The sequence below is a fragment of the Heptranchias perlo genome, chromosome 9 (assembly GCF_035084215.1).
Source record: "Heptranchias perlo isolate sHepPer1 chromosome 9, sHepPer1.hap1, whole genome shotgun sequence".
Lineage (NCBI taxonomy): Eukaryota > Metazoa > Chordata > Chondrichthyes > Hexanchiformes > Hexanchidae > Heptranchias > Heptranchias perlo.
Genome location: NC_090333.1, coordinates 45,067,346 through 45,087,319, shown reverse-complemented (window position 1 = coordinate 45,087,319; position 19,974 = coordinate 45,067,346). Strand labels below are relative to the sequence as shown.

At 41.0% G+C, this 19,974-nt stretch overlaps 1 protein-coding gene across 1 annotated transcript in view; it reads right to left on the bottom strand.

Annotated features, from left to right (window-relative positions):
* Window positions 1-19,436, bottom strand: part of scp2a (sterol carrier protein 2a) — a 101,153-nt gene extending 81,717 nt beyond the window's left edge. The window contains exons 1-7 of the mRNA XM_067990309.1: window positions 19,357-19,436; window positions 17,710-17,767; window positions 15,694-15,765; window positions 14,755-14,886; window positions 12,043-12,107; window positions 5,135-5,261; window positions 532-595 (exon numbers count right to left, since the gene is read on the bottom strand). Of these exons, the coding sequence (XP_067846410.1) occupies window positions 532-595; window positions 5,135-5,261; window positions 12,043-12,107; window positions 14,755-14,886; window positions 15,694-15,765; window positions 17,710-17,767; window positions 19,357-19,407 (569 nt within the window). The 5' untranslated portion in view covers window positions 19,408-19,436. The remainder of the gene's footprint in view (window positions 1-531; window positions 596-5,134; window positions 5,262-12,042; window positions 12,108-14,754; window positions 14,887-15,693; window positions 15,766-17,709; window positions 17,768-19,356) is intronic.
* Window positions 19,437-19,974: the final 538 nt, after the last annotated feature.

Genomic DNA, 19,974 nt, shown 5'->3' with positions numbered 1-19,974 from the left:
AATTTAAAGGTGATTGGCAAAACAACCAAAGGTGACATGAGGAAAAACTTTTTTTTTATATACAGCGAGCGGTTAGGATCTGGAATGCACTGCCAGAGGGGGTGGTGAAGGCAGATTCAATTATAGCTTTCAAAAGGGAACTGGATAAGTACTTGAAACGAAAAAATTTGCAGGGCTACGGGGATAGGGCAGGGGAGTGGGACTAGCTGGATTGCTCATGCATAGAGCTGGCACGGACTCGATGGGGTGAATGGCCTCCTTCTGTTGCATAACCTTTCTATAGTTCTTTCCCAGGATCCCAAATTGTGGAACCCCTTATTTCCTTCAGTTTTTCATTCATTCTACAACGTTAGGGGCTTTTAAAACTCATCTAACCAATACTTCCCAACTTATCTTTTTTTTCCCTCCTGCTCTTTTCAATCTTGAATGTGTCCTATACAATGGGCCTTGGCCTTTCACCTAGATTTCTCAACAAAAATAATACAAATATCACTGTCAGCGATTAACCAAAAACAAGCAAACTTTACTCACGGGTTATTTGTCGAATGCTTGTGATTTTTCCAAGCTATTTTGGCAAAGTGCTCTGGTTTAGTACCTACAATAAAAACAAAGACAAATTGCATTGGAAGCTGGGTGATGCAGCTACATTGTTACACTGACCTTGTATCTGGGAGCAAATCCAACACAGGTCAGTAGGATGAATGTCCACTCTCTGTCAACAATAGGGTTTCTATTCAAGATGAATTTGAGACAAGCTCAAAATCAGTTTGCAGTGAACTGGAGTTTAACAGAACAAAACTGCCTAGAACAGGATTACATTGGCAATGTTATTCAGACAGCTTATACAGACCGTTAATGTGGAAAATGGAAAAACATTCCCACTAATACATTCAGAGTCAGTCTTTTGAGACCTGGATTAAAGTGCTGCTATAAAAAAGGTGTTAAAATAGAGATTTTGTATGATACTCTTTGTCAGCTTTCAGGAAAGGATTTAGGGATGTTTAGGTGTTGTGTTGTGTTTGAAAACAGTGAATTCATACAGTTTTTTTTAAAAACAAAAAGCCACAGGCTGCAATCATCGCAGCTGTGTATTAAAACTAGATAAGCTAGATTGTGGAATGTCACAGATCACCACCAATGGCAAACGGAGACAGTAATAGTCAGCGGATGCATTCCATGCTCATTAAGTTACGATGGTTCCAATTCATTGTGAGAATAGCAGAAGATAGCGTCTTGAGGCCCATACCCCAAGAGGGGAGGGGGGCAGCAAACAGAAGTCGACTGTTTGGTTGACAAGCCTCCTGGCAAATCGGTGACCTGAGACGCATTCACCACTCGCGCACACGCAAAAAAAAAGTTAGCAAACTGGCTAATAGGGATGATGTGGTGCACTTATTATTTTTCTTGCTCTCGAGGAAGGTTCTCTTGTTCAATCAAGGTGAGATTTGTTTACAACTTGTTACTTTGTACATTCACTTGCTATCCGTAAAATAAAGTAGCTTAACAATTCGTATCTGCCTCGTTTCACTAAAGTGTTTCAGTCTGCCTACTGAAAGATTGGAGAAGTGTGAAAGGCCCAATAACCAGTGCCAATTTAAGTAACAGGGACTCCACAGGTTGTAACTGCCAATTAGGGAATTCCCTCCCTATACAGTCCCTACCATTTACATGTTCCCCGCTTAACACGGGCAGCAGCCTTTATCGGGCAAATAACGATAACCAGTTGCCATTTCCATAGGAGTCAATTACAAAGGTGCTGCTTATAACCTATTAAGCATGCAGATTATTTCGGGCAGTTCAATAAATACTTACCCTGTACTTACCCAATTAAAAGGCTCTGCTGATTTCAGGTAAAGTCGGGCCTTCAAGCAGTTTCAATCAGCTCTTCGTACCATGTTAGAGTGCGATTACCTTAGTGATGAGATTCTGGATGCAAAGTGAGATTTCCTGTTTTTTTAAAAAAATGTTGGTTACTTACCTTTTTGGTTTTACCGTCTGTGTATAGCGGGCAAATCACGTTAACACCAACACGTCCGCTATAAGCGGTGGGGAGTATAATTCAAAAATTGGTTCCTGTCCTTAACTGGTAACAGACCTTTGAACTACAGGGAGAATATTCCTTAAAAGGGCTTCCCCATAACTTAGGAAAGGCCCCGTTATTTAAACTGAAAATGAGTTCAATAACCGGACCTTCCCCTTAGGGAATACCACCCAATTGCACTTCCAAAGCCTGTTCTCAGTGAACACCGTGGATAGGGTTTTCAAGTGGAGCCTGAGGGAGGAAGGGGTCTGTCATCCAAAGATACCGAATTGGGAGTCAGGCTCCCACAAGAACAGTACGGCTGGGCTGGAGCTATTTGGAACCAGCAGTTCACAAAGACTTGGAGCCAGCAACAGCTGCCAACAAGGAGTGACGAATCAGGATGGGAAACTAAACTGGCAGCGGCAAATTGCGAAGACTCCCAGGTGGCAAGAACCAACGGGGCACTGGCAGATGGAAGAGCTGGGGTACGGAGAGGTTGGGAAGAATTGAGATGGGAGAAGCAGGACTGGGCGAACTGTGGGAGGGCTGGGAAGAAACTGAAAGTCAGCAGGGCAAAGCATGGCTGGAGAGTCGAGAGATTCAGAGTAAGCATGGACTAATTATTAGTGGGACTCAGCCCTGAAACAGCATACCTGAGGCAAAATAGAGCATGAAGCTGAGCAAGCTGTGCCAGAGAACTTGGAGACTCCACAGTACCACCTACTAGTATGACATGGAGCTGTTACAGATCCCTGATCACATTAACATTGGAAATCCTATTGGAGCACCAACTAGTGGTATTCTAGGGAAAATATACAGGTAAGTGTGAACATATTAACATTGCAATCCCCATTGGAAATGTTTACATAGGAATTTTCAATGGACCGCACTATCTACATGTGAATTTAAATTCATTAGTAAACTGTTCATTAAAATAATTGCCACGTAACAACTAGTGTTTCACCTGGCTAGTTGCAAGATTCCCTACTTGAATAGGGTGTTCCTAATACATGTCACCGGTCATGTGAAGTGCCATGTTGGAGTACAAGCATGCAGGCAGGAGAAAGGATGTATAGCAATTTTCTGTTTTAAAAAATTTTTTACAGCACATACAATGTCGGAGACATGGAGAGCACCAGTAATCAGATCTCATATCTTATTTAACGATAGACTTCAAGGAAGTAATTTGCAATCTACGTAGCTACAGATTCAAAGTCGTGGGCTTTCAAGTTATGTTGAAGAACTGGTGATTAGTAAAAGTATGGACACTTTGTGTATCTCCTGTTTTTTTAAACTTGGTATCTAATTAGTACAAGCAGTACTGGGCGAACTGTGGGAGGGCTGGGAAGAAACTGAAAGTCAGGGCAAAGCATGGCTGGAGAGTCGAGAGATTCAGAGTAAGTCACATTATCAGTTTCTACGTCTTATTTGAGATTCACTGAATTCTTTTGCAGCTTGCTGTCTGGTATCAATTCCAGCAAAATGCAACTCTTGTTTTGTCATTCTAAAGGTTGCAAAAGCGACTGAACTTTTAAAGCTTTGTGGCAAACTTTAGCTACATGTTTTATATTCCTTTATAACGTAGTGTAAAATGAGAACTTGGAATTCAAGGTTAAAGTTGTATGCAAAACTAAAGAATACATTAGTAGATGTTTGTATCTATTTTACTGAGAAGTTGGGACTGTGACAAATAACTATGACATGAAACCGCTATACTGCTTATAACATGTAACTGTGCTTCCAGAAAGATTTTAAGATCAGAGCAGGTTAATGTGCAAGTTTAAAATGAATGTTGTGAACACTGTATTTTTTAAATGTGAACTAGAAGAATGTTGAAATCTGCATTTAAAAGTGTAATCTTAAAAGATCCACATTGCAAAATGTGGTCATTTCATGGCACATTTAGTCTTTTTAATAACTTATTAATAAATCCACTCTTGCATCTGATGGGAGCAGTTTTACAACTAACAAGGAAATCCTCTTTGCAAGCAGATGAGGTAGAATTGTTCAAAGTATGTTTAGGATTAATCCTTTAAAAAATACAATATTTCCAAATATGTTGAATTGTCAAGTAGTTGTTTGTTAGTACACAGGCATGGACCATTTCTTTTCAAGATAAAAGTTACAGTCGGCTGTTAACCAAATAACATGAAAAAGGCCTGGAAGTTTTAAATGACAGACTTACTGCCCTGAGAGTCTGTCTCCTCTATTATTCCACTTACTGACAACATATGAAGGGATGGATGCTAGAATGATAAGTTACCGATTGGATCTACTGTGTTTACAAAACTACTTGGAAATGTTAGGTAAGAGTTAGCTCCTAGAATTTACAGTCAATGCATGAGTTGAGTAGCAGTAACACTGTTAGTAACCTTTTAATGCAGCCCCGGCAGGTCAGCCGGATGGGCACGTACTCTTTAAACTTCAGCTAGAAATAGGGTTCTACAATGAACTGCTGAACCAAGTAAATAAATTGTTTCACTTGTATTCTTGACTAGGTGGAAAAGGGTAGTAAAGCGAAAAGCCTTGCAGTCTGCTAGTCCAAGGAGTGGACGAATTGTGTGACGTCTAATAACTGAAAACTGGACCGGAATCAAGACAACATCTCACTTCTCCACTGCTACAAGCGCACAAATAACTGTTATTTACTTCCTTATATTGAAAAAAAAAATCACATCCCATCAAAATCTTCGTTAAGTCAAGAAAATCGTTTAAAAGCCTCAGCAATCCTGTTTGGCGTCAGTTTGCTAATGTGATCAGAAAGGCAGCATGTAATCCAACATGGCCGCCGGAAACTATCAAGTGACATCACTAGGAATACCCTATACAATGATAGTCAAGTAGCAGTAACACAGCACCATCACAGTAAAAGAAAAGGCATGCAAACCCAAAGCCCAGTTTAGTGGACATATTAATCTGACAAAAACAATGTCCATCTAAATGGAATTCACTGTACATATAAAAAAAAATCAAGTATCTGATTATCTTTCAGGTTACTGCACTCATCATCTTTCATTAATAATCTAAATTTTCTTCAAACTGAATCACTGATTTTAAACACTTTAGAATTAAATTTGATGCCCTATACACAGGTGTGTTAGTTATAGTTACCGTATTTCTCCATGTGCTCTTTGCCAGCACTTCCAAATAATTGTGGTGCTACTGGAGCTGCAGAAATCCCATATTTATTATTCAGCACCTCACAGTGTTTGTCTATGGGATTGGTCCTGTCCATGTACTGAAACATAAATGGTGGATGGTCAGACTCCATACAGAAATGCAGTATAAGTGTCCCTGCCGACCATGTGTGCGGGAAGTGTGTCCACCTGCAGCTACTGACCGATCGTATCTCGGAGCTGGAGCTGCGGGTGGACTCACTGTGGAGCATCCGTGATGCAGAGAAACTCGTGGATAGCACGTTTAGCGAGTTGGTCACACCGCAGGTAAAGGGTATACAGGCAGGAAGTGAATGGGTGACCACCAGGAAGAGTAAGAGATGCAGGCAGGTAGTGCAGGGGTCCCCTGTGTCCATCCCCCTCTCAAACAGATATGCCACTTTGGATGCTGTTGGGGGGGATGACTTATCAGGGGAAGGCAGCAGCAGCCAACTTCCTGGCACCACGGGTAGCTCTGCTGCACAGGCTGGGAGGAAAAAGAGTGGCAGAGCTATAGTGATAGGGGACTCAATTGTAAGGGGAATAGACAGGCGTTTCTGCGGCCGCAACCGAGACTCCAGGATGGTGTGTTGCCTCCCTGGTGCAAGGATCAAGGATGTCTCGGAGCAGCTACAGAACATTTTGGAGGGGGAGGGCGAACAGCCAGCTGTCGTGGTGCACATAGGCACCAACGATATAGGTAAAAAAGGGGATGAGGTCCTAAAAGCAGAATATAGGGAGTTAGGAGGTAAATTAAAAAATAGGACCTCAAAGGTAGTAATCTCAGGATTGCTGCCAGTGCCACGTGCTAGTCAGAGTAGAAATAGGAGGATATTTCAAATGAATACGTGGCTAGAGGAATGGTGCAAGGGGGAGGGATTCAAATTCCTGGGACACTGGAAACGGTTCTGGGGGAGGTGGGACCAGTACAAACCGGACGGTCTGCACCTGGGCAGGGCCGGGACCGCTGTCCTAGGAGGAGTGTTTGCTAGTGCTGTTGGGGAGGGTTTAAACTAAAGTGGCAGGGGGTTGGGAACCTGAGCAGGGAGAGAGAGGAAAGCATAACAGGAAGGGACAGAAGGTATGGAGTAATAGGTAAAGTGTTAAAAAAGGAAAAAGCAGGAACTAAGCGTCACAAAACAGATTTGAAAGTTCTTTATCTGAATGCACGTAGCATTCGTAATAAAATGGACGAGTTAACGGCACAAATAACTACGTATGGGTATGATCTTGTGGCCATTACAGAAACATGGCTGCAGGGTGACAACGACTGGGAATTAAATATGCCAGGGTATTTAACAATCAGGAAGGACAGGCAGGAAGGAAGGGGAGGTGGGGTGGCTATGTTAATAAAGGAAGGAATCACTGTAATACAGAGAAATGATATTGGGACAAAGCATCAAGATAATGAAACAGTTTGGGTGGAGATAAGGAATAATAAGGGAAAAAAAACATTAGTGGGCGTAGTATATAGGCCTCCTAATAGTTGCAACTCTGCTGGAAGAAGTATTAATCAGGAGATAGTCGGGGCATGTAATAAGGGAACAGCCATAATTATGGGGGATTTTAATTATCATATTAACTGGACAAATCAAATTGGGCAGAGCAGCCTTGAGGACGAGTTCATTGAGTGCATCAGGGATGGATTTCTTGAGCAGTATGTAACTGATCCTACAAGGGGGCAGGCAACCTTGGACCTGGTCCTGTGTAATGAGTCAGGATTAATTAATAATGTCCTAGTTAAGGATCCCCTTGGAACGAGCGACCACAACATGGTTGAATTCCATATCCAATTAGAGGGTGAGAAGGTTGATTCTCAAACAAGCGTACTGAGCTTGAATAAAGGAGACTATGATGGTATGAGAGCGGAATTGATTAAAGTGGACTGGGAAAATAGATTAAAGGGTAAGACGGTACATGAGCAGTGGTGTTCATTTAGGGAGTTATTTTACAACTTTCAAAATAAATATATTCCACTGAGGAAAAAAGGGTGTAAAAGAAATGACAGCCACCCGTGGCTAAGTAAAGAAATCAAGGATAGTATCCGACTAAAAACAAGGACATATAAGGTAGCCAAACTTAGTGGGAGGATAGAAGATTGGGAATTCTTCAAAAGACAGCAAAAAGTAACTAAAGGATTGATTAAGAAAGGGAAGTTAGATTATGAAAAGAAATTAGCAAAAAATATAAAAACAGATAGCAAGAGTTTCTATAGTTATATAAAAAGAAAAAGGGTGGCTAAGGCAAACATAGGTCCCTTAGAGGATGAGACCGGGAAATTAATGGTGGGAAACATGGAGATGGCAAAAATGCTGAACAAATATTTTGTTTCAGTCTTTACAGTAGAGGACACTAAGAATATCCCAACACTGGACAAACAGGGGACTCTCGGGGGGGAGGAGCTAAATACGATTAAAATCACTCAAGAGATGGTACTCAGTAAAATAATGGGACTCAAGGCGGATAAATCCCCTGGACCTGATGGCTTCCATCCTAGGGTCTTGAGGGAAGTGGCAGTAGGGATTGTGGATGCTTTGGTGATAGTTTTCCAAAATTCCCTGGACTCAGGAGAGGTCCCGGCAGATTGGAAAACTGCTAATGTAACACCGTTATTTAAAAAGGGTAGTAGGCAGAAGGCTGGAAATTATAGGCCAGTTAGCTTAACATCTGTGGTGGGTAAAATTTTGGAGTCTATTATTAAGGAGACAGTAACGGAACATTTAGATAAGCATAATTTAATAGGACAAAGTCAGCATGGCTTTATGAAGGGGAAGTCATGTCTGACAAATTTGCTTGAGTTCTTCGAGGATATAACGTATAGGGTGGATAAAGGGGAACCAGTGGACGTAGTGTATTTAGACTTCCAGAAGGCATTCGACAAGGTGCCACATAAAAGATTATTAATTAAGATAAAAAATCACGGGATTGTGGGTAATATTCTGGCATGGGTGGAGGATTGGTTATCAAACAGGAAGCAGAGAGTTGGGATAAATGGTTCATTTTCGGACTGGCAACCAGTAACCAGTGGTGTTCCACAGGGGTCGGTGCTGGGTCCCCAACTCTTTACAATCTATATTAACGATTTGGAGGAGGGGACCGAGTGCAACATATCAAAATTTGCAGATGATACAAAGATGGGAGGGAAAGTAGAGAGTGAGGAGGACATAAAAAACCTGCAAGGGGATATAGACAGGCTGGGTGAGTGGGCGGAGATTTGGCAGATGCAATATAATATTGGAAAATGTGAGGTTATGCACTTTGGCAGGAAAAATCAGAGAGCAAGTTATTTTCTTAATGGCGAGAGACTGGAAAGTACTGCAGTACAAAGGGATCTGGGGGTCCTAGTGCAAGAAAATCAAAAAGTTGGTATGCAGGTGCAGCAGGTGATCAAGAAAGCCAACGGAATGTTGGCTTTTATTGCTAGGGGGATAGAATATAAAAACAAGGAGGTATTGCTGCAGTTATATAAGGTATTGGTGAGACCGCACCTGGAATACTGCATACAGTTTTGGTCTCCATACTTAAGAAAAGACATACTTGCTCTCGAGGCAGTACAAAGAAGGTTCACTCGGTTAATCCCGGGGATGAGGGGGCGGACATATGAGGAGAGGTTGAGTAGATTGGGACTCTACTCATTGGAGTTCAGAAGAATGAGAGGCGATCTTATTGAAACATATAAGATTGTGAAGGGTCTTGATCGGGTGGATGCAGTAAGGATGTTCCCAAAGATGGGTGAAACTAGAACTAGGGGGCATAATCTTAGAATAAGGGGCTGCTCTTTCAAAACTGAGATGAGGAGAAACTTCTTCACTCAGAGGGTGGTAGGTCTGTGGAATTTGCTGCCCCAGGAAGCTGTGGAAGCTACATCATTAGATAAATTTAAAACAGAAATAGACAGTTTCCTAGAAGTAAAGGGAATTAGGGGTTATGGGGAGCGGGCAGGAAATTGGACATGAAGCTGAGTTCGGATCGGTCAATGCCCTGTGGGTGGCAGAGAGGGCCCAGGGGCTATGTGGCCGGGTCCTGCTCCGACTACTTGTGTTCTTTAGATTTGTGGTTGGGATCAGATCAGCCATGATCTTATTGAATGGCGGAGCAGGCTCGAGGTGCCGATTGGCCTACTCCTGCTCCAATTTCTTATGTTCTTATGTTCTTATTTCATCAAGAGGGAGGAAAAGGTCCTTGTCCAGATAAATTGGACAGAAAAGAAGACAGATGAAATAGTGCACCAGCATAAGATATATTTAAATACTAGTTGGGTAGGGTGTAGATTAAAAACTTTCCAACCAGGAGTAAATCAATTGTGTCAAAAGCTAGAGCTCTACAGATGCATAAAGAGATTAAATCAAAAATAAATACAATAAAGTTTATGATAGTAACAGAAAAAAAACTAGAAGAAATACTAAATGAAAAAGATTAGAAGGGCTAAAACAGAAAAAAGATTAGTGGTCAACCTACAGGTTAACAGTAAAGGCTCTTGATATGCTTATAAAGAAAAGATGATAGTGGCCCAACCCTTCTTTGACTAAGAGATAAAGGTGGCAATCTTGCAGTAGGAAAGGTAAGAATTGCAATGTTGCTTAACAAGTATTTTGCCTCTGCACTTAACAGTGGTGTGTCAAGGAAGGACTACTATAGGAGAATATGGAAGTAACTAATAGACATCAGTATTGAAAAAGAAATGGTATTAAAAGGTTAATGGAACTTAAAATGTTAATTCACCAGTTGTGGATGGTCTACACTCCAGAGGGAAGTTAGAGATGAAACATCAAGAGGAATGAACCATGATTTTTCAAAGTTATACCAAAGGAGTGAAGGATGGTGAATGTTACAACTCTGTTCAAAAAAGGGCAATGGGATAAGCCAGTTAACTATAACCCAAGAGATCATAATTAAAAATATTAATGAACACTTTTTGAAAAGTATAGGCTAATCAGGGGCAGTCAAGACACAGTTATGCTTGACTAATTTAAATCATATCTTTGAAGAAATTAAAAAATAACAGGAATATATTAAATATGGCATACATGGACTTTCAAAAAAAGTGTTTAATGAAGTGCTACATCAGAGAAATATTGTGAAGATCAAGGCTTATGGCAGCATGGATAAATGGATGATTAATAGTCAGAAAGCAGCGTGTAGGAATAAATGGAAGTTTCTCAGATTGGCAACATGCAGCTAGTTGCATGCAACAGGGATTTGCAAAGGGTCTTGTTCTCCATAAATATAAATGACCTGGACACGGGGATAGGTGGAATGATATCAAAACTTGATGGCAATACCAAATTACGAGGCATGGAACTCTGAAGAAGAATGTAGCAGACAACAACAACAACAACTTGCTTTCATATAGTGCTTTTAACGTAGTAAAATGTCCCATGGCGCTTCACAGGAGCGATTATCAAATGAAATTTGACACCAAGCCACATAAGGATATATCTGGACAGGTGACTAAAAGCTTGGTCAAAGAAATAGGTTTTAAGGAGCATCTTAAAGGAGGAGAGAGAGATGGCGAGGCAGAGAGTTTTAGGGAGGGAATACAAGAGAACAATGACAGCTTAACAGTATTACAGTTCAGGAAATTCAGGAGAAACTTCTTTACCCAGAGAGTGGAACTCGCTTTCACAAGAGTAGTTGAGGTGAATAGCATAGACGCATTTAAGGGGAAGCTAGATAAACATATGAGGGAGAAAGGAATGGGAGGTTATGCTGATAAGGTTAGATGAAGTATGGTGGAAGGAGGCTCATGTGGAGCATAAACACCAGCCTGGACCAGTTGGGCCAAATGGCCTGTTTCTGTGCTGTACGTTCTATATAACTCTATGTACTTGGCTTGATCTGGTCTACCACAGTCCACTGACCTCCACTGCTGCTTACTCTCCACTTTTATCTCCTTCTCAGCCACCTCCATCTCTGCTACTGCTCAAAATATGAAAACTTGGAAGCTTCAGCCTCCACTCTTTAAAACTTGCAGGCCTGGAGAATTGGTGAAGACAGATTCCAGTTTTGGGATAAAAGGCCAGTCCCTCATTGATCTAAATCCAAGTGGGGAGCAGCATTTTCTAACCCTCTAGACACAAGCATGCAAGGAAATGAACTGTGGCCGTGTAAAAGGAGTTCTTGGGCAGGATTCAGCCCAGGGCCTGCATCTTGGGCATCCCCATGTTGCACAATAAATGGTAGATCAAAGCTGTTTAAAGAAAGGGTATTGAACTAATGGAAAAGGTGTGACATGGATTCACTAGGATGATGTCAGAAATTAGAAAATATAGTCATGAGGAGAGATTTACAAAAAGGTTAAATTCATTGGAGGAATTTAGGCAAAAAGCTACATCCAATAGAAGTATTCAAATTATGTAAGGGTTTGAGAAAAAATACTGAAGATTATTTCCACTAGTCAATGAATTGCCAACAAAGGAGTACAACCTCAGGATTAGTACTAGGAACATAAGGGGGGTGGGGTAGAACTAATGTTTTTATGCTAGGCTTATTAGGACATAGAATGCTTTACCACAAAATGCTATTGAAGCTTAGTCAATCACAAAATTAAAGGATGAATTATATCAAACATTTGAAGAAGAATATTAAATGGGTGCAGAGAAAGTGCTGGTAAATGGGATGAGATAGCTGTAGTGGGGAGTTAACACTGGCAGAGGCACAATAGGCATCCTACTGTACTAAAGTTCCTATGATACTGTAAGATCAATGTCTTCATGAGGGGAGAGGAAAACATTAAAAAGAAAAGAAAGTTTGGTATGCATTGTAATGAAGTGGATTACAGAATGTTTAATATCTCAACTCACAAATGCATCAGTTTACATGCACACCAAATTTCTTGTCAAATTAACAAAATATTTCAGTTACCTTAGAAGAAAGAGATCCTCTTTCCATCTTCTCAAATCCCAAAGCAAGGGTACAGTCAGCCAGTCCTTAAAAAAGATAAAAAAGGAAATTGCATCAATATTTACCAAAGGTGGGAATGGGAATCAATCACTGGGTTAGTAAAGTCAATATAAAAATTTCTCGCCTAACACTTTAATTTTACTTAAGTTCATCAATCAATATTTTATCCTAAAGCTTTCAGTGCATCATTTTCAACCATTTGATTTTTATATTTGGATACCATGATCATTCATTTTGTGCAGAATCCTATCACTAATGACATCATAAAATTTTAAACACCTTTCGTGAGGTTACTGGAGGATGAGGACCATTGGCAATGGAGAGATTCTATTAAACTGTTTACAGATCTGTCAAATCTTACTCTTCTAGATATAGGAGCAGACAATGCAGTCCAGACACCGTGATGACAGGACCACTGCTTCTTTGGCACTGTGTGTGCCAGCAGTGAAATGAGCCAACTTCACGCTGTAATGCAAAGTTTCACTCATTTAAATGCTAACACTGCACTCCAGATGCATGATGTGCTTGGCACAGAAGGACCAGTTGCTGGAATTCGAGGAGCAGCAGCTCTTAAAGGGTTGATGTTCTCTCAAACCTGTCCTGCAAATGAAGAGAATGACAGCAACATTCCCCACTGTGACAAAGGAAAAACTCCTAGTGTTACTTTGCATAAACATGCGGGTTCCCTGACACTGTACTTCATGCTTAGTTATTTTTCTATGAGGCAGATTAAGATAGTTGGTGAAAAATAGTGATATAAGGCTAAAGACAATGGAGACAATGCTTTACTTAACTATTAGATACATGTGGAAAATACTGTTGTGCTTTGATATATCATGCAGTTAACAAAGTGTCTACTATCAGATTGTCTCATCGCTCTGGGTGACTGCCAACTTTTGGGTTGACATTTCTTCTAGATCTTAGCAATCTTCTGCAATTTGTTGATACTGTGCATCTTCCACAGCCTGCTCCATGGTAAACTCCTTTTGGAGGACAAAGTTATGTAAAACACAAATATATAATAACCTTGGACACCCTTGTTTACAGCCCTAAATGCATCTGATCAACAGTTTCAAAGCACAAAACATTAAAATAAGGGAGGACTGAGAGGCAATATTAAGTGTGCAGGTATCTTCCTTCATAATAACCTTTTGTTATTCCAATGGAGTACATTTCCCCTTTACCTAAAGCAGTGGCATTCATAATACAGCCCAGGGCTACTTGCAGTCCATCACCCCATTCACCCGTGGCCCTCAGCAGAATTTCTGCTCCACAGACCTTTGGATCTCCATTCACGCCTGCCTGACTCTGACATGTTGACCAACCTGGGATTCAATGCTATTCCTTCTCCTTTTTGTCCAGTGAGGCAAAGAAAAAGAACGTTATTAAGAAGTAGGGCCATCCTAGCATCCATAGGGCAAATAAAAGGGTCCTTTGGAGCTATTTAACAGAATTATTCAATTATAGTCTTACTTTTCTCTTCCTGTAAGAAAGTGCCTGATCTTTATTTGACGACATGTTGCACAGTTGAAATCAGGAGTTTATTGTTTGGGAATCACAATCTCTTAAAACATAGTTTCTTTGCTTATTTAATTTTGAACATTTTGAAAGAACTTCAACTAATATCTTGACATTAGCTCCAAACTTATGATGGGGAATCTTAACCCCCAAGAATGGCTGGATTGGGGGCAAGTGGGTAGTTAAAATAATCGATCTTTAGAGCGCAAACGCAACCCGGCTCCAATGCACCCACTTACAGGTTTAATGGAGGCGCATTTGGATGTGTGCGAGTAACCTACTCGCCAGTTGGGACCTTAATTAGTGCAGGCGGACGGGTAGTTATCGCAGCAAATAACATCCTTATGAAGCGTTAATTAGGTCTTTTTAAATCGATTTCCACGGAGCTTCAAATTTAATGCCTCCAAAACGGGTTTCCCAGGGCTCGTGAAACTTGCCAGTGAAACGGAGGCGAGATTGAGCCACAGTTCATGGGGGTATTTAAAGTTGTGATTGCCCCATCTAAATAAAAACTCAGTTATTACAGCTGGTGTCTCAGTTTCCTCCAGCAAATATTTGGCAGAGAGTTCTTGTGATCATACAGCTTTTTCAAAACTTTGCCGCCTTTCAAACTAACAGGATCAGGATGGGAGGGGGACATCGAAGGAGGAAGACAATGGCCATCCACAGCAGCGACTTCGTGCTGTGGTGGGATCTGCAGGTGCACAACACAGATCTGGAGAGCAGCAGGGCGACTGAGGGCCAGAGGGTGCAGGAGGCACTACCCAAGTATTATGTCTCCAATATTCAGATCCACCTCCGAAACAAGTATTTTCTGAAGTAAATGTGGAGCCATAGATTGTTTTGGTCTTTTCTCCATAGTTCTCACTGAAGTGAAGAGCAGGATATCTAACGTTATTTCAATAAGTACAAAATTATTCACTAATAGCCACCAAGGAATGATTCTGCCCTGTTTAATATCTGCTCGTTTACCAGAAGCTTAGTTCGGAACTAGCAGTTCCGGCTCATGTCAATCAATATAATTTGACTCAATCGAAAACAGATAGATGCAGACACTTCATTCAATTAAAAAATGCAGCTTAGCAGCTCATTATAATTATACTTGGTTTGGCTTCTGGTGGGTCTTACAAACCCTATTTATCACTGTTGACTTACCTCCTTGTATCAGCTGTCTGGCCATGAATAGGGCTGTTGAACCAGTGGAGCAGTTGTTGTTAACATTAATGATGGGTATTCCAGTCATTCCTAAACTGTGATAGATTGCACGCTGGCCACAAGTTGAATCACCTTCATAAGGAAGATGACAGAAAACCATTACTCCTAGACCTTGAGTTAATCAACCTTACCATAAACTATATTTAAAGCTAAAAAAGCATTACACATAAGATAAGAATGTTAATTAAGTCATCTCACCTAACGCCTTCTCTCCTCGTAGCCCCTCACTTTCCAAAACAACCCCTTCACTACAGAATGTCCATACCCCGACTCACTCAGTCTCCCAAGCCAACGTTCCAACCAAGCTAAGACCCTGACTCAGTCAAATGTCAATAAGTAACATAATGTGGAAATCTTTGATAATTCATTGTAAATATCTATAGGTACAATGTGCTGTACCGTAAATACTTGCATATAAGATGACCCAATTGATAGCACTCTACCCGAGTCAGATGATTGTGTGTTCAAGCCACGCTTAAACACAAAATTTAGGCTGACAGTTCATTGCAGTACTGAGGGAGAGCTGCAATTTCAGAGGCACTGTCCTTCAGATGAGATATTAACCCAAGGCCACAAAGTCAGGACATCCCATAGCCAATGAAGCACTTTTGAAATGTAGCCACTGTTGTAATATAGGAAATGTGGCAACCAATTTACGCACGTAAACAGGGTCTCCACCGTACTTCTCGCAAAGTTATGGTGGCAGAGTGGGAGCAGCTCCAAGGAAATTCACGACCGTTGTGACTGATTTCAACACAATGAGAGTGAAGGGAGGAGACAGAGCATTTTACTACCTGGTCTTCTCCGGCATTTCTCCCCAAACATCGATAAGCTACAAAGACAAATTAAATGAAATAATGCTGTGGAAGAGTCCCTCACCATAAACGTAGCCCACACAAGCTTGCTCCACAGCAGAATATGCAATGCCAGCATCAGCTAACGCCTTCTGAGCTAGAGGGGGAAAAAATAATGAACTATATTTTCTGATCTATAGAATTTGTTCCTCAAATTCAAATAAGTCAGTGTCGCTATTCTATTTAATGTGTGTTAATCAAGAAATGGGTGACAGTGATTAGAAACAAATTATCTCATTAGCAGGATTCATGTCAAATAGCAAGAGCAAAACATTATTTGCATACAAGAACCTACTGTTGCATTTATATTACACCAGAGCACAGTGGTGTAATACAAGGGAGGTAGTACTGGTTCTTCTGTAGACATAGAAACCCGTCTTAGATGTGGTTTTTCCCCATGCTGCCAGTTGCAAAGTCATGACAGCACTACTGGCACATGCCAAAAGCAGGTTGACCATTCCAACCACACATACAGGATACCAATGTGGTTTCTGCATCACTGACTTAAACAGACCTTTCCCCAATATAATGCCTGATCCCCACACCCCTCACCCCAGGTTTCAGAAATGTTAAGGTCTGAACCCCAGGATGAAATTAATTTTATTGCACCCAATTCCATTATCCATTAATTTTAAAATATATATCTTATTAATAAAATGTTTTGTTTGAATGGATCAATGTAGAGTTCCACCTGAATTTCTGATTAGGAACATAGGAACAGAAGTAGGCCATTCAGCCCCTCGAGCCTGTTCCATCATTCAATGAGATCACGGCTGATCTGTATCCTTACGCCATCCGCCAGCCTTAGCTCCATATCCCTTAATACCTTTGGCTAGCAAAAAAATCTATTGATCTCAGATTTTAAATTATTAATTGAGCTAGCATCTACTGCTTTTTGTGGGAGAGTGTTCCACATTTCTACCCTTTGAGTGAAGAAGTGTTTTCTAACTTCTCTCCTGAGTGGCCTGGCTCTGATTTTAAGGTTATGTCCCCTTGTCCTAGACTCCCCCATCAGCGGAAAAAGTTTCTCTCTATCTACCCTATCGATTCCTTTCAATATCCTAAAAACCTCAATGAAATCACTCCTTAACCTCCTATATTCCAGGGACTACAAGCCTAGTTTATGTAATCGCTTCTCATAATCTAACCCTTGGAGCCCTGGTAACATTTTGGTGAATCTGCACTGCACTCCTTCCAAGGCCAATATATCCTTTCTAAGCTGCGGTGCCCAGAACTGTACAAGTACTCCAGATGTGGTCCAACCAGGGCTTTGTATAGTTGCAGCAAAACTTCCTCCCTTTTATGTTCTAGTCCTCTAGTTATAAAGGCTAATATTCCATTAGCCTTTTTGATTATTTTTGTACCTGACTACTCCATTTTAGTGATCTGTGTACATGGACCCCTAAATCTCTTTGGACCTCCACTGTTCCTAGCTTTTCACCATTTAAAAAAATACTCTGATCTATCCTTTTTTGGTCCAAAATGGATGACCTCACACTTACTGCAATGAAATCCATCTGCCGCAGTTTTGCCCACTCACTTAATCTATCAATGTCTTTTTGTAGTTTTATGCTCCCATCTACACTACTTACTATGCGACCAATCTTTGTGTCATCGGCAAACTTGGATATATGGCTCTCTATTGTGTTATAGTGAGTAGTGAATAGTTGAGACCCCAGCATAGATCCTTGTGGGACATCACTAGTCACTTCCTTCATTGGCCCAAGCTACATGCTAACCACCTGATATTATCCAGTTAGATCTCAGAATCATAAGGAAGCAGGCAACCATGAAGCTCTAATCCCTGGACTTGTCTTTGGGACCAACTCTGCAAGACTAACTTGGTGGCCATATCTAATTTCCAAAATTTTCAAACTTCAATTTTAACATGTAAATTCAGGTTCTAAAACCAGGGAATTTCATATCAGTATCGTGTGGATCACTATGTTTGTTTTAATTGTTCAAATTAGCAAATTTGGCTTCAAATTATCAAAATGATCAAACTTGGTCAGAAATTAAAATATCTAACTTATTCAGATACCTGCTTCTTTAGCCATGTCAGGATAGTCAAAGTCTTCCAGAGCCCCAGGCTTTTCAAACTGGTGGGGAAAAAAATAACTGATTACCCTTTCTTTCACTAAATGTAAACAGTATCTTACTTGAAGACTGTTCTCAGCAATGATCCAACACACTCATTTTAAATGCATCAACCTGGTCATATGCCCAAGTAGAGGCTAGGTATTTCTCCAGGATAGGAAAAAAAACATTAAAAACTACAGGATGGATAGTTCCATTAAAACTAAAGACCTTTAGTTCTAATAGAGCCCTTTCATTTGATCGATGTATGCTGGGATCACCCTTGCTTCTTTAATAGTATTTGCTTGTTCTGTGACTGGACAACAAGTGGAGAGAGAATGATGCTGAATCCCAATAAAAATTTATAGCTGGGCATGTTGTGAATAGACACCCAGTGACATGTGGTACAGCAGATCTCCTGATGTCCACATGTCATATTATAAATCAGTACTACTGTCCTATATGGACTGGAGGAAATTGGTGGCAAGTCAAGGGAGGAGTGGGGGGGATGGGGAAATCCTCTCCTACAAGTCCAGTGGACAAAATAACCATACATTCATAGCAAAGGGGCAGAAAATCTAGTAGTATTTAACTGAGTACTTCACCAAGGAGTCCTAGAAAAACTGAGGTCAATGGCTGAAGTCATGCTTGACATACAGGAAGATGGTTATGGTTCTCAAAGGCCAATCATTTCAGCTCCAGGACATCCTCAGGGAAGTGTCCTCAATCCCACTATCTTCAGCTGCTTCATCAATGACCTTCTCTCAATTATAAGGTCAGGAGTGGGACCGTTCACTGACAATGCTACGGTATTCAGCTCCATTCATAACTCTTTTGATAATGAAGCCGCTTATGCCAGCCTACATCAGGACCTGGACAACATCCAGGCTTGCGCTGACAAGCAGCAGTTAACATTCATGCCACACAAGTGCCAGGTAATGACCATCTCTAACAAGAAAAGGCCCAATTACCTCCCCCTGATCTTTAACAGCACTACCATCGCCAAGTCCACCAGCATCAACGTCACAAGGATCACCTTTGACCAGAAGCTTAATTAGACCAGCCACATCAACAATGTATCTATAAAAGCAAGGCTCCAAAATCACATACTATCCTGATTTGAGAACTCCTTTTCTCCCAATAATTCACACATGCAAGGTGCAGTAACCAAATCACTTCCATTAACAGCAAGTAGCAGAGAGGAGAGGGAAGAGGGGAGGGGGGCAATCAGCACTGATTTTTGTCATCAACACTGACTGAACCCTAAAAAGCTGACAGGTGACATACATGCCTCAGTAGCATACAAGTCAATTTGTACTGTACCAAATTACACTCATGTTGAGATCAGCTGACAAGCACAGATATAGGATCAAATCTGAAACATTCCTGGTCTGTGTGGCAGTGAGTTTACTCAGTCACCAGGAGAGTACCCCTGGTTCGTTCTGTGACACAGTAACCAGTGTAACCCACGCTTGAAGAGTCACACAGGAGGCGGCTTCTGCCAAGGAGACAAACCACGGATGTCAGTCACTTTAATACAAACCAATACCACCCCGAACCTCTCGTACGCAATAAACCATCGTTTTCCATCCACAGTAAAGTGCCTGAATACCTTGGTCATTCCCACTCCCACCACAAACACCCTGCTCTTGACGGCTGCCATGTTTCGTTTCGGAGCGACCTTTACCCGGAACAAGGTTCGCTTTAAGTAGTACTGCCCTTTAAAGCTGTATAACACACACACACCAACCAACCTTGCCACAAGGCAGCCCCATTCACTATCGTCGATGCACATTTCATAAGTAAACGATTGAGTTGTATTGTCCGTCGTTTTAAATAAGATTTACCGCATTTAAAATTTCGGTTGTGCAACAGTAATCGCGAACTTCAGTTCCTCTGCACATCTGCTGCTTGAGTTGCGTAAAATGGGAGTTAATGCATTTTTATTTGTTTTGGAAATTATTACAACATTAAATACATTACACATTATGAATGTTCAGTTTAGTTTGATTATGAAGGAGGCTGGAATAGGATAATCTTTTTATGTTTTTACCATGTTAAGAGGTTTACGTGATATATTTCTGCATTGTTTGACTACCATCTGCTGGTGGAATCAGTACTTGTCCTTCTGCTCTGAATATAATGTAGATTCTAGCTGATCTCCTGTGACGTTGCTCACGGTGAGTCAGAGGAGACAGTGGGGAGAAATTGGTCCCCATCGCGGGTTTTT